Raw genomic sequence first — 14,481 nt, forward strand, 5'->3', positions numbered from 1 at the left:
CTTCATTGTAGTTGATTATTTTCTTATACGACATACCGTACAGCTACGTCAGCTCTGTTTGCGAAATATTACTCAAAAATAATAATATCCAATCTCTATATTGAATAAAGTAGGAAGCAGACGGTCTTTTGCTACTGACGAAGTATAATGTATTAGGACAATGTTCTTTAATATATTCTATTACTTAGTTCATTTTATTGTAGTCTATATTTCTGCGTACTGATTACCGTCTAATAATAGCATGGCAGCGTCGTAAGCTCTCTTTTGCGAACTTTTATTGAAAAATAATACTATCCAATCTCTATGTTGAATAAAGAAGCCTAATTTCTTTCGCTTTTGATTGTTATGCTAGGAATTTAATCCTAGGATTAAAATTTCTAATCCATTACCCATTTCGTGGATGAAAATATTTTCTCATAAATTAAGTTGGAATACGATGCTGCCTTCTAGCTATATGGAACCTAATGTATTGTGTATTTCTCGATATAAAATGTATCATGCCTCAATATCTCAATAGATGGTGATGTCAGCCGGCTGATATCTTTGTTGAACGCGATGATACCTTCGTGCCACTCTATACTATTTCGGTCGCTACCCAACTGTTTAATGTACATAAATCACTTAAGCTATTTATTGCGTATCGTCAGAAAACGCGGCCGAAAATAACATTTCACATATCGTTTTATATGACGTAGCCGGTACGTCGATAACACCGCATCTGTCTTATAAAGCATCGTTAAATGTTCGACATTTTCAATGCTTATAATTATGGGCTTTTAATGTCGCAACAATGTTTCTAGTAAACATTTTTTTGTGACAAAAAACGAAAGGTTGAAACCGTGCAGTTGACGTTAAAATGTTCTGTTGAAAGGCCCCTTTACGTGTGGACGTGTTGGAAATTGGTAAGGGCGACGTGATAGGCTTTAACTCGATTTTCCTTTAGCCGCTGGCTGCATTCGGGTCAGAGTATGACGTATTCTGCAAGCTCTGGACTCGGCTTTCGATGTCACACTTTATAATCCTTTTACTTTGAAATTATATTTGCCGGAACCTGTGGTTCATGCATGGATTCTGAAATGATTCAATCAAGTTGCTCGTGACAATTTTAACTGTTAATTTTACCCACAGCTGAGGTGAGCTTAAAGTTCACACGATATAAAAGGTCACACCAATTTGTTCAGGTTAGACTTCTATTTTACTTTTGACGTTAATACGATTTCGGATGACAATCGTCGAGACTTTAAGAGGTTATCTATGTTTAAGTTTAATCTAAATTTAGTTAAATCATTCAAAATATTAATGTTCAAACAATTTTAATTGGCATTTGTTTACATATAAATTGTATGAATGAAATATAATATTTTAATACAAGGGATATATCTCTATTAATATATGTATTTTACACAACTACTTAATCTGTGAAGTATGCATCATTGCCGCTAGTTTGCATTGAAGTGTGCGTGAAACAATTATTTTGCAAGATATCAAACTGATGTTAGATTATTCTAATATATGTGTCGTTGTCTAATGGTTATAATATTAAATTAATCTTAAGTTTGAATTATTAAATACATTAATTAGACTTTTCTTGGCATTCTTCAGATGTTAACATTATGAAACCTTAAATGTCATTATAAAAAATAAAGCGAGGCAACCACATTGGGTAATTTAATGTCTACAAATACTAGTCTTAGCATCTCTGCGTGTTTACGAAACGACCTATACCAACTATATCATTGTAAACACGTGTAACCCGTATCGTGTTTGATGTGTCTTATAGGCTACGGAGGGCGTGACTTCTCAAACGGAAAATTAATTAAAAGGCTTTGCGGCGCAAACACGTAACAATTCAAGTTGATACTGTTCATCAATACTGGCTTCTGCAGGTAATTTATATTATGCCTCCTCGAAACTGAAAGCTACCTCTATTCTCTAATAATGTGATCATGACATTGCATTTTCATAAAGGCCTTTGGATGGTTGAGCGTAATTTATTGAATTTCCCTTCGACACCAACGCAAGCGTGGCTTTATTTAATAAGCGTTAACCTTGTTAAAGAATAGCTTCAACGCGGATTTTGCGAGCCCTGTAGCATTATAGAATCCTTTCCAAACACTATCGTTTGTGCTGAACATGAAGTAAAAAAATTACACAAAATCATTTTACTGTAGGAAAATTGCTGAATTCTTTCTCTTATTTGACTTTCACCCATATGATAGTGAAAAGGCCAATTGACTAGTTGTTTCAGGCAAATAATATTTTGTTTTTGACTTTCACCCAGTTTGTTTCATATGACAGTGAAATGGCCAAAACATTGAAGAGTTGTTTCAGGCTAATAATATTTTGTTTTGGACTTTCACTCAGTTTGTTTCATATGACAGTGAGATGGCCAAAACATTGAAAAGTTGTTTCAGGCTAATAATATTTTGTTTTTAAATATGTTGCCTTATATTATTTGAAAATATTTATCGTAAGATACGATTTAAACAAGAAAAAGACATGCATTTTAATAATATTATTTGGAGAAGCCAATACAGATTCCGTAATAAAAAAATCATAAAGTCCCTCACTTCCTGTGTTACGCTATCAACAATAATTATAACGTCGATGAATTTGAGGTTTATGAGTGCGATTTGGGTCTTCTAATACGTCAATCGGTTAGTATTTGTAATCAATTTGAAAGTAATACGTGTAATCTGAAGCGATTTCTTCAATTCCTGTAGCTGTTAAGCGACGTATTATAAATATGTAGACTGCCCGTGAACTTGTTTTTTTTTCAATATTATAATTTCTTCTATAGCCTTTAAAATTATGTATGCAGGTGGCATTGTGAAAAAGCGATTTTCAAGAAAATATAAGAGATTTAAATTTCACAATCCTACTTTGTATAAATAAAATGAAAAAGTGCACGACAGTTGGGTGAGTAAAAGCAAAATTGAATTCAGTTTCGCCGGTGACGAATATTGTCACAAATATAATTTTGCTGTGGGAAAGCTGTCAGGACAAAGGGCATCCACGGTATTTAAGTACCCTACCGTGGGTCGCACTTAGGCCACGGACATTCTATTGCTCGCGCTTCGGCTACTACATCATTATCTAGAAAAAAAGAAAATACGTTTATTTTGGAACATAGGATCATCATGGTATCACTTTGGTAGAATTTATATGGTTGTCACATTTCCTATTGAGAAATTCCAGTTTTAGGGCTGTTTGGCTAAAGTAATAGCCAGTTTTACTGCCTGCAGCCTTCGTGTATCTTCACTCGCTTTTAATCATATTATTTACGTAGGTATGCGATAAATAGTTTCACTCGTTCAGAATTTTTGTTTTAAATTTACCAGATGGGTCGCGAATGCGCTAAGGATTCCTCTGCGTTGTCTAGAACTGACAGATTTTTTTTATTGTTACGAACGCCGTGGTTTACTGGTAAAAATATGTAAATTATACAAGTATTTGTCCGAGTTTTTCGTAGGAATTTCGCTACAACATCGAGATTGCAATTCTAAGAAACATTTTCAGTTCGATGTTGTATATAAAAGGGTGCATGAAAGAGTTGAAAAATATTTAGTTTGGATAAAAGGACAGCCATTCCTTTACCATCTAGGAAATATGGTTTTATATATTAATGTTACGTACGTTTTCCAATTTCCCTTACGGGAGTGGAAAGTATTTCTGGAAATGTGATTTTATTTATATTCCATATTATATTCATACATGATTACATTCTTTGCTTATATTGAAAATTTTCATCAGAAATAACATTTTACATATACCATACCTTTTCGATTGGACTTAGGGTTCCTCAAGAAAAGAGTGTATCAATTCTTAAAAGGTCTGTAACGGACTAACGAGTCCTCAGGCATTGAGTGTCCATGGGCGGCGGTATCACTTAACAGCAGGTGAGCCTCCTGTCCGTTTGCCCACTATTCTATAAAAAAAATTTAAGTCGCAGCGAATTTATCATAGACTAATGGTAATTTTCTTTTTTAAAATGTATTATAACTAGAATTTTAATTCCGATACGAATAGGATAAATACAGGAGATCCTTTTAAGAGTCGGAAGGTTTATTTAAATATCTATTTCATATATTTTTGGGTAGTAATAAAAGTAGTATTGCGTCTCAGATTATAGTATGATACTAGTTCTTTATTAGTATTGTACCTTAATGAAGCTCAAAATAACAGTTATAGTCTACGGCCACGATTAAGTAGGTACGGACTTTATTAGTTAGCTAAATAAACGGCTGACAGCGTTTTAGCTTAATGAAATCGTGTTAAGAGGAAGAGATTTTTATTTAAAAACCTCTTCATTCTCTTAGTTAACCTACTGCCGTTACATTATTTTCATTCGCAACACTACTTTACCTATATTAAATATTCAGCGTGTTTCTTTTGTTCTTAGCTCCATAAATTCCGTAAATGAAGAGTTTTTTTCAAATTATAAAATAAATCGACAAAATACTAACTTAACACAGTGATTACTCAGAAAAATTGTATTCAGTTGAAACTCGAACTATTATTATTGAAAGTTAAAGCAAAGTTTTGAATAGCGCAGCTGTTGGTTTTCTTAATTATATCTTTTGCCTGGGATTTGGTAGACATTGCGCGCTCCCTGCCACATCACTTTATCTTTGTTGTATCATGTACGAAACCACTCACTGCCATATTTTAATTTCTCACATATGCAGAATCTAGTTAGTGTAATTGTGTAATTATATGATACGTTTCCTGGCAGCTCGCTTGCTGTGTGCGTCACATTACAATAACCTTAATCACTTTTTTACTTAATGCCGATGCGGAGAATTAGGTATATAAATATTTCGGTACTTTGTGTAAATAATTACTAATTTCTCCTTCTTTCCGTTTTCACGTCAAATATTTACAATTGAAGTTTAAAGTTAGGCCATTGCATATTCCAACTATGCATGGGCGTTTTGATGACGTTTTTTATATATTCAGGCTACATATTCGCACACGTACGTATGTTTATTGCTTCTTAATAACCTTTGAAATAAAATACATTTGTATTATTATAAAATTGTAAAATTTTTATAATACAAATGTATTTAACTTTTGCTTCCCCGTTTATTATGGCCGGAAAGTAAGGGAAGTAAGATCCCAGAGTCGAGATTAGAGCCTTCCGTTTGTCTAGAAAGTATTGGTTTTGACATACATACGGGAGTCATAGTGATAAGCCACGCTGAACATCGCTCTAAGATTTAATATGGCCTGAGCCATCAGCTGTGTATTTTTTTATTCTTGTTAGGTGTGAGGAAACATATTATTAAGGTACATTTTCAAACCTTGAATTCGGTTGTAAGTTTGTTTATAACGCGTTTGCGCTGAAACTACCCAGATGAACTTGATGCTCTGAGATTATACATATCTATTTATATGTTATACTCCTAAGTACGTTATAAAAATGTTAAAATTTGATTTACAATATAAATAATTACATAAACCTCAGGAGCAAGATACTCAGCGTGGATACGTATTAGTCACTCATCCCACCAGACATCGTTTGTTTTATAGAAGAACAGCCGACAGATGCGTTCCGCTTATATACTACTGGTAAATTTATAAATCGTCATGTAATGCAATAATTATAGGCATATTATATCTTACACCAAATGAAAAACAATATGAAGGGTTGTTCAAATTGAAGCGTCAGGTGGTATTGTGCTGAGAAATGGGAGCAGACTTGCGGCTGGCGCGGGGGTGCGGCCTTTTTATCTTTATCGCTATTCTGTCCGTGACATTTCCACGCCCAGCCTCGTCAAATGCGCCGTCAATACTAGTGTCAAGTGAAACTCATACATCAGCACTACTCAAGTTCCTCATAACTAGCTGATTGTGCAAACGTTACCTCAGAATTGGCTAAACCCTTTATTTTAAGGCGCTTCCGTAATAGAGCCGCAATTTAAGAATTATTAATCATCCTGACTGTCAGATATAATTGATAATGGCAGTTTTGTCCCTCTCTCTGATCCAACTCAAATATTCATGACTAGCAATTATTTTGCGATGGAAACGGATAATTAGGAGATCAGTGGTAGTCCTTTGAGAGGTCCAAGTCCTGCAATATTTTAACTTGGCAATTTTATTTCATGAAATTTCTTTTCTGTTACGCAATGTAAGTCTGTAGGCAAGATTCAGAGTATGGATCCCGTATGTAAAGTTATTCGATATGTAGCCTATATTTGCAGCATTTCGCAAACAGTTATTGTTCATGTTTTCTTTCACCATTCCTTCGCTTACAGTCGTTGCAATAAAACGTGACACTCGTGAAGCCTATTTTGGACATAAGATTTTCTTATACATTAATCCTTAATCTACGTATATATTTATGTAGGAATAAAATAATTTCTATTCAATAATTTTGCGTTATTATATAAATGTTGAGCGTTATATAAAATCAGAGGTAGTTTATAACATTTACTTTTTGTTTCAGACGTTAAGATGGGTTGCTTTGTCAGTAAAGATAAACTTACCAAGGAAGATATGGACTTCCTGAAAACACACACATCATACGATGAGACCACTATCAAGGAGTGGTATAAAGGATTTAAAGTTAGTTGATTACATTTATTCAATTTAAGTTTTAATCTGTGGTTTTTAAATTAGTTTGTTTTATTTTCATAAATGAAGATTTTTAAGAATGCGTGGTTTAGATCTTTATTTTAAATAAGAAGTTTAATAATTTTCTGTGTTAATTTTTATAGCAAGATTGTCCCAATGGCCGGTTGACTCCAGCGAAATTCGTGGACATGTACAAGATGTTCTTCCCGTCCGGGAACGCGGTGGAGTTCTGCGACCATGTTTTCCGCACTTTCGATATGGACAAAAACGGATACATTGATTTCAAGGTAACTTATTATAAGGCGTATGTCGGTGCTGTTTGCGAACGTGTCACATTTACACCAAATATATAATTTACGGTATTGCAACTGCGAAAGTTTGCTTTGTGAATTGCGAATGAACTTGTATTTTGATGTTTAATTGAGTTCACGTGAGGGTAACGAGAGGCGTTTGTCGTTTGTGTTGTTGGGAAGTCAGCATGTGTCGGTAAACATTGGTGTTTGCCTTGTTTTAGGAATTCCTGCAGGCGATTCATGTTACGTCCAGTGGAACTCCAGAGGAAAAGCTTAAATGGGCATTCCGTATGTACGACGTGGATGGAAATGGGGTGATCGATATTCAGGAGATGACTAAAATAGTTCAGGTATGAATAATGTATATGCGTCGGCGCTTTATTATTATTAATTCAGCGCCGCTGAAAAGTTAAAGTATTTTTGTAGTGGCTGATATGATTTTACGAGTCTGTTGTATTTTGGGAATATTTCATGGATATTTGTTCTATACTCGTGTAATCCTGCGAAGAGAGGTTATTATGTGTTATTCGATATTGTATTGTTTTAAAATATAATATCGAATAACACACAATAACCTCTCTTCACACAAACATAACTACAAGTTAGTAAAAGCTTAAGATATTAATTACTCTAGATAGAGTGACGGGTCTATTATATTAAGCCGTCGTTTACTCAATAGAGCGGTTGCAGCGATAGTAGACTATACATAGATATTATTATATGAGTAGGTACGATAGAGGGCGGATACCCGCGTTGCAGGTAACACTGCAAAAGATTTATAAATCTATGTAGATATATACAGCCGTATCGATCGATAACTTCTGAATAACGTCAATACGAACGCTAAGCGGCTGGAACGTTTTATTTTTCGATTTTTATTACGTTCGTATTGTATTTCAGGCAATTTACGATATGTTGGGTGCCTGTTCAAGTAACAGGCCGGCGGACTCGGCCGAAGAGCGTGCCAAGAATATTTTCGCAAAAATGGATGAGAACAACGATGGACAGCTCACACAGGACGAGTTCCTCAAGGGCTGTCTTCAGGACGAGGAGCTCTCTAAAATGCTAGCGCCTTAAACGCAATAAATAAAATTCAGCATATTTCACCTATTCATGTTGTGTACCCACCCAGATAACCCGACGGCATGAATTAAGTCCCCTTTGGCACTACATATTTTGAAAATTTGCATTTTTATATTGAAACAAGATTTTTAGTTATCCAATTAAACTTTTATGGTTTATGTTCCAATAGGATTTTATACCGTCTTTGAATTTTGGATACTTTTATATATTTAATTAATTAACCGTTTCTCGCTGTCGGATTGTCTATAAATGTTGTTTCCAAAGATCAACCCTTTTACGAAATTCGATATTATTACAGGAATACTGTACGGCACAATATAAATGTCAATCATAATTTAATTATAAACGATACAATTAGTATAGTCCATTAGCAGAATTGATAAGATTGAAGCCGCCATTTTGCATTATAAATAGCTATTTGTCGGTATCCATGTTGTCTCTAAGAAGTATTAGCAGGAGTTTTTAGTTGTTTGTGTACTAGTAGAGTAAAATTTAAAATTGTGTTTATGTTGTATTCGCCAAAGCCTAATATGATGCTCGATAATTATACGACCACGACGTGTGAGAGCATTGTTTATTCACCTCGGTTATGTTTGTTTAAAATATATTTAATTTCACGGTATTATTGCTACGTGACTTCGTTTGCTTGAAATTTATTTTTATTGGCATTAAAAATTAAAACAATGATTATGTGATGGTGGTAATTTATTTATTTTTCGTTTCATCCGCTTATATCACATATATAATAAGATATTGAAAGACAAAAGTATTCTTTATGAAGCAGCGTTATAAATGAACAGGACTTAGTTTCCCATGTACGAAATCCTGGAATCAATTTCAGGCCAGCACAAATTGACTTTCTGTTTATTTGCTCATTTAGTACTCGCTCGTACATGAGCTTTAGACCTAAAAAGTAGACGGCGTGTGTCAGGCACAGAAGGCTGATCTAATAGCCAATAAAAACAAATGAACACGAAACAGATAGATACCTGGGGCCCTAACTTAAAAAGCTGTAGTGATTTTTTGTTATAACTGAGCAAATATTTTCTTTTAACAAAAAGTAGCTTAAATATTAGATTGGCAGCTGTTAATATGGAATACTCAAAACAATAGCAATTGATCTTATCAACGCTGTTAATTTTACAATTAATAGTAATACATTATATGATACATATTTCATTCGATATCGGTGTTGTACTACTTAGTGATCGATGTAATTGTATGAGATATTATCTACATCATCGTGTAAGTTTCTCTTAGTGATCGCTTTGAAGCGATATAAACTGAGCTTCGTTTTAGTGAAACTTAACCTATTCCTTTCTTCCTACTGTGCCTTCTCAATTGTTAAATATTAGTTCTGTTTCAACTTTTTAAATGGCTCGGATCAGTTATCAAAGGCTGGCACGGACATTTCCTATTCGCTTATTTAAAATCGGACGTCACGATGCATTACGATGCGTACGTGAATTATTGAACTATTTTGCGATTCCTATTGAATTGATTTAACTGTATAATGGCCGTGGCAGCTTTAAGTACTCTGATCTATGAATTTTAGTTGCATAGGCAATCCAGCATTATTCAGAACCAATATACAGTGACCTAGTCTTACATGTATGTACTTATGTTCATATTTTTAAACTGTTATTTCTGGATTGTTCTATAGTTTTCAGTGCGACAACACCACTACGTGTTTGTAAGACAGTCTTTATCAGGTTGGGTGGAAATAGAGCTCCCGTACAGAGGAAGATAAAAGCTTATACCTATCACCCATGTATAACACATCTTACATAAATGTTTCGTAGTTTGGGATTGTGCACTGCCAACCAAATTCGTATATTTTACATTCCAGATTTTGTTACTTAGTTTAAGACCAATTGAATTCTGTTCTATCTGTTATCAACTTCTCTAAATTAAATAAATGTGATTAAAATAAAAAAAATAATTAAACAAGGATAATGTCAGTATTAAACTGTTTGTGTATGTAAACGCTTGGCAAGATGACACCGAGTGATACGAATCAACGCAATGGGATCAAAAAAGAAATTGTTTTGTAGCTGACAGGGTGAAGTACATATCAAGACGGTATTATGTGCAACACAAGGCTAATATAATTAAATGCAATGTGATATAATCAGTTTTGGTGGTCGTAAAAGCGTGCCTATACTGATTGTCTTAGCCCAAAATCTCAGAGACAAGCAATCCCATAGTAATTCGTTTTCAAAATACCTTACATAACACGTAGGATGCTTAGAGTCGAGACTATGACTCAGGATAGTTCGACAAAGATAGTTCGTTTAGTAAAGATTGCCAGAGCTTGAATCTGTACGTTTGTTTTTATCAATCGTATCAATTTTTTACTTGTTTTTATTAATTAAATCAAAATTCATTCCATATCATGCAGAGCGAGATGTGGCGGAGAATTTTTTACGTCCGCTTAACGCTTTTGATTTTATTACTCTCCCAATGATTTTGAGACTTCGGTTTCTTATTAAAAGTTACCCAGTTAATAAATGGTATTTGAAATCCAATACATTTTTGAGATAACAGAGTCATGCTTATCACTGTGTTGATTCTGAATCTTACTTTACCCATTATTCAAAAATTAGCTTCAATTAACTATAAAGTTTTTTAGTTAGAAACGTGATTGTCGCATAATTTTTTGGCTTTTAAACCCGTCGGAGATTTTTAAAAGGGTTTTTATACGAAAGCAATAGAACAGCTCAATATTTTTAGTTTTAGCCGTAATTGATGTTGCACATATGCGTGTCACGGGATGTTTTTTTTTTCAGTTGAAATAATTTCAGTAATTAAATCGGTTTTATGGTTTTGATTTCTTCAATGCTGATTGTGTTTATGTGTAAAAAAATTTGTTGTAGGTTTTCGTATAGTTAAGTAATTAAACTAAATACTAAAAGAGTGAAAGATAAATATAAGTATAAATTTCTTGATATATCGCCTAAACGCTAATTATCTTCATAAATTATTTTCATGTGCCATGCCAAATTTTCGAGTCCCTAAGCGAATACATATATTTTTTATCACTTTATGCTATGAATAAGAAATTATTTTTTTCGCGCACAACTACAATTCCTCTTTTTCTAAACTTTTATAATACTTCATGTACGAATATATGTAAAAGCACATTAAATGTAATTGAATTTTAATTTATATGTATTAGGAGGTAAGTTATTGTAATGTATTCATAGAAATTTCGAGCACAATTTTTAAAACCTATAATTTATGTAGTATGTGTCTTAGAATAGTTATACAATTAGGTAATTTAAACTTAAGTATTGCGTTTGTGAACTTTTCATAAAAAGCACAAATCCCCGTACTAAGCTGCAGGAAATTTGTTGCTGAATTTTTGTTGCTTAATTTAATAAATATTGCATTTATTATTTTAAATTTATATCAGGTGACAATTATATTTCAATTGTTTATTATCTTTAGTCATATTGTATGTCTTGACAAAACTATAGAACCATTACTACAATTGAGTAAGTCTGATTGCATTAAAGTTCTGTTCATTCGCGGTGTAGTTCCATTTAGATTAATAGGCACATCAATAGATGGAAACACCATAATTTCTCGGTGTATTTTTAAGGATACATATTTTTAATGATTCACGTTTTGCCTATTCATGTATAATATACAAATTATAAAAATAGATTTTAGTTTCTGTCATAACCATTTATTACTTCCTTATTTGTATTAAAGGTTTGTATCAAATGCTTTGTGACAAATCGGTAGACGTTATAGTTAATTGGATTTTTTATTTTAGGGCACAACTTTTGACGAACTAAATCACGTGACTCGTTCGGAAAATATTGAAATAGTTACTATCACTCACCAGTCGTTGCAAAAATCAATATGGGTAAACAAAATAGTAAACTGAAGCCGGAGGTCCTCGAAGATCTGAAACAAAACACGGAATTTTCAGGTAATTACTTCGAAAACTTATAAAACAGGACCCAAGCCTGTTCCTTACATGATCTTTTAATTCCTGTCATGGAACATGCAGAGCAGGTCAGCTCTGGTTGCTCTGCTATAATTTAAGCGAAAGTAAAACTCTGGCGCGTTATCTATTCTAATTGATGCAATATGGAGCAGTGTTTTCCTAGAGAACGTGCTACTCTTGACACCAAGGCCAAGCGTTCGATTCGCGGTTGTTCACCAATGGTGCTTCCCTCCTAGTTCCTAAATGCGAAATTAACAATTAGCTCGTGCAGGAATGCATCGTGTGGAAACCGGTATGTTTTAGACCCGGTGTTGACGGCTGTTACTTAGTAAAAAAAAAACTCGAAACATATACAGAAATGTATGGCTCACAGATTTTTTTATTGTTGCAGCCTCTTTTCTTAGTCTCGTCTGCACACTTAGAAGTTTATTATATTATAAGATTAGAGTATATAACTTATGTAAACCTAACTAAAGCGGCCAACCCCCATCGCTTATTTACTCAAAACACTAGTTGCTGCATTAAATTTCATTTTAATAATTCAGTCTTACACTACTACCTATATTGTCATTAAACAACAAGTCGATTTTAAATTTTAAAATTTTCATCAATTTCAAGTCACCGAACTGAAATGTCTTTTTTGTTAACAAAATGAACATAAATAAAATAAGGGTTGGATGCTTTAATTATCCGCGTTAACTGTTTTTTAATCATACAGTTACTGTAATTATAACCATGTAGAACAATAAAGTCAACTCAGTTGTAAGCAAGCCAAGCTTCATAACTTCTGAAAGACAAAGCTTAATTTGTAACAGAAAGTTTGGTAACTTTTGATATTTAACTTCGACTTTGCGCGCATATACATTAGTAGCACATATGTACATATATACTGAATTGATAATATAGTACCTGCCTTACACGCTTAGAAGATATATCGGTTCTAAAAATGTGTTACAAAATAAAATAATAAAATAATTAATATGTTAAAATATTTTTTTTTCTAATTAATTATTTTCTGTTTCTGAAGCTAGGAAAAGTTGTACAATATATACAATTATTATATTTAATAAATGTTCGATATCGTTGTTTAAAAACTTATTCAATGATTTACTATTATTAAATTAAGTTCTATATTAGATTTTTTATTAATTTGTTAAAATTTAAAAAACATATTCAAGCTGAGAGAACTTTTATTCGTTGTGCTTATAATTAATCTTAACATTTCAGACGCGGAAATACAGGAATGGTACAAGGGATTTTTGAAGGACTGTCCCAGTGGTCACTTATCTGTCGAGGAGTTTAAGAAAATATATGGAAATTTCTTTCCATATGGAGATGCCAGTAAGGTAAATAATAGTTACACATGTTTGTAATTGTTTAATATGCAGCCCAGACACACCGAAACAGGTCACAGTGAAAATTATTTAATTTCATTGGACCGGAGATTTCTCCTTAACTTTCGTAAATTACTCTGAAAACATTTCTGAATTTGCACGAACAAAAACAACAAGAATATGGAGTAAAAAACCATAAAAATCGCTTCACACTTTAGTTGACCAAATTAAATAAAATACAGAATTACAAAAATCTTTTCAATGTAATTATTTTTTAATGTTAATTTAATAATTAAATTAAAATAACTTGAATGAAATTTTAATTCTATAAGCGTTGGTAACGGTATCGGCAATATTTCTATAAGAGTATTGGCATCGGTGTCGTATCGACAAGAAGGCGTATCGATTCATCCCTAGTAGAAATATTAAACAAATAAAAATCCAATTAATGAATAACTGTAAATTAACACTACATATTTAGTTTGCAGAACATGTCTTTCGAACTTTTGATGCGAACGGCGATGGGACTATAGATTTTCGGGAATTCTTATGCGCCTTGAGTGTTACTTCACGAGGCAAGCTTGAACAAAAGTTGAAATGGGCCTTCTCTATGTACGACCTTGACGGAAATGGTTATATATCGCGACAGGAAATGCTTGAAATTGTTACGGTATGTATGTTATGACTGGATAATTCCCAATTGAACGTCAATAGATCTTATAAAGTTACCTATTTGTATAATTTTAGTTATATTAATATGAATTATAACTTTGTTTATAAATGGTATTTTTAGGTAAAGTTTCTGCAAATTAATAGAAACGATTTGTTTAACTTGAAATATAAAATAATAATAGTAATATTATTAATATAGATAGATGTGTTTAACTAGGGAACAGGGTCTAAAAAAGGACCGTAAACCGTCCTAATACTAATATGTTATATCTCGCAGTTCACTCGCAAAAAATTAAAACACGCTTCTAATCACTTATCACCTGCACTAATCACTAATCAAAGTGAATACAGGCCTCAAGTCAGGTGATGTTTGCGTTAAAACTTCAGATTTTATTATTATAATTTATATTTAATATATATATATTCTAAACTGAATAGTAAATTTTTACTTATTGTATGTTTAAAAGTTTTTGTCTGCAAGCGCAAAAAAGAAAATCACAAATTATAAATAAATACAAATGGCTTAAAGAGCCATCTATCGGATTTTAGTCTCATTATGTCC

General features: G+C 32.8%; 2 protein-coding genes across 5 annotated transcripts in view; both read left to right on the plus strand.

Moving 5' to 3' along the window:
• LOC110999122 (neuronal calcium sensor 2) overlaps positions 1-7,973 on the plus strand; it is a 33,626-nt gene extending 25,653 nt beyond the window's left edge. For 3 of the 4 annotated variants that reach the window (XM_022268041.2, XM_045634336.1, XM_022268049.2), the window contains exons 2-5: positions 6,452-6,570; positions 6,723-6,866; positions 7,094-7,222; positions 7,773-7,973. In XM_022268041.2, the coding sequence (XP_022123733.1) occupies positions 6,452-6,570; positions 6,723-6,866; positions 7,094-7,222; positions 7,773-7,949 (569 nt within the window). In that variant the 3' untranslated portion in view covers positions 7,950-7,973. Of the gene's footprint in view, positions 1-6,244; positions 6,349-6,451; positions 6,571-6,722; positions 6,867-7,093; positions 7,223-7,772 lie in introns of those variants that run through there. The other variant, XM_022268056.2, reaches the window with a different exon arrangement.
• Positions 1-14,481, plus strand: part of LOC110999143 (neurocalcin homolog) — a 47,623-nt gene that overhangs the window by 26,140 nt on the left and 7,002 nt on the right. Inside the window, exons 2-4 of the mRNA XM_022268067.2 lie at positions 11,737-11,895; positions 13,141-13,259; positions 13,729-13,917. Of these exons, the coding sequence (XP_022123759.1) occupies positions 11,826-11,895; positions 13,141-13,259; positions 13,729-13,917 (378 nt within the window). The 5' untranslated portion in view covers positions 11,737-11,825. The remainder of the gene's footprint in view (positions 1-11,736; positions 11,896-13,140; positions 13,260-13,728; positions 13,918-14,481) is intronic.

The sequence above is a fragment of the Pieris rapae genome, chromosome Z (genome assembly GCF_905147795.1).
Source record: "Pieris rapae chromosome Z, ilPieRapa1.1, whole genome shotgun sequence".
NCBI lineage: Eukaryota > Metazoa > Arthropoda > Insecta > Lepidoptera > Pieridae > Pieris > Pieris rapae.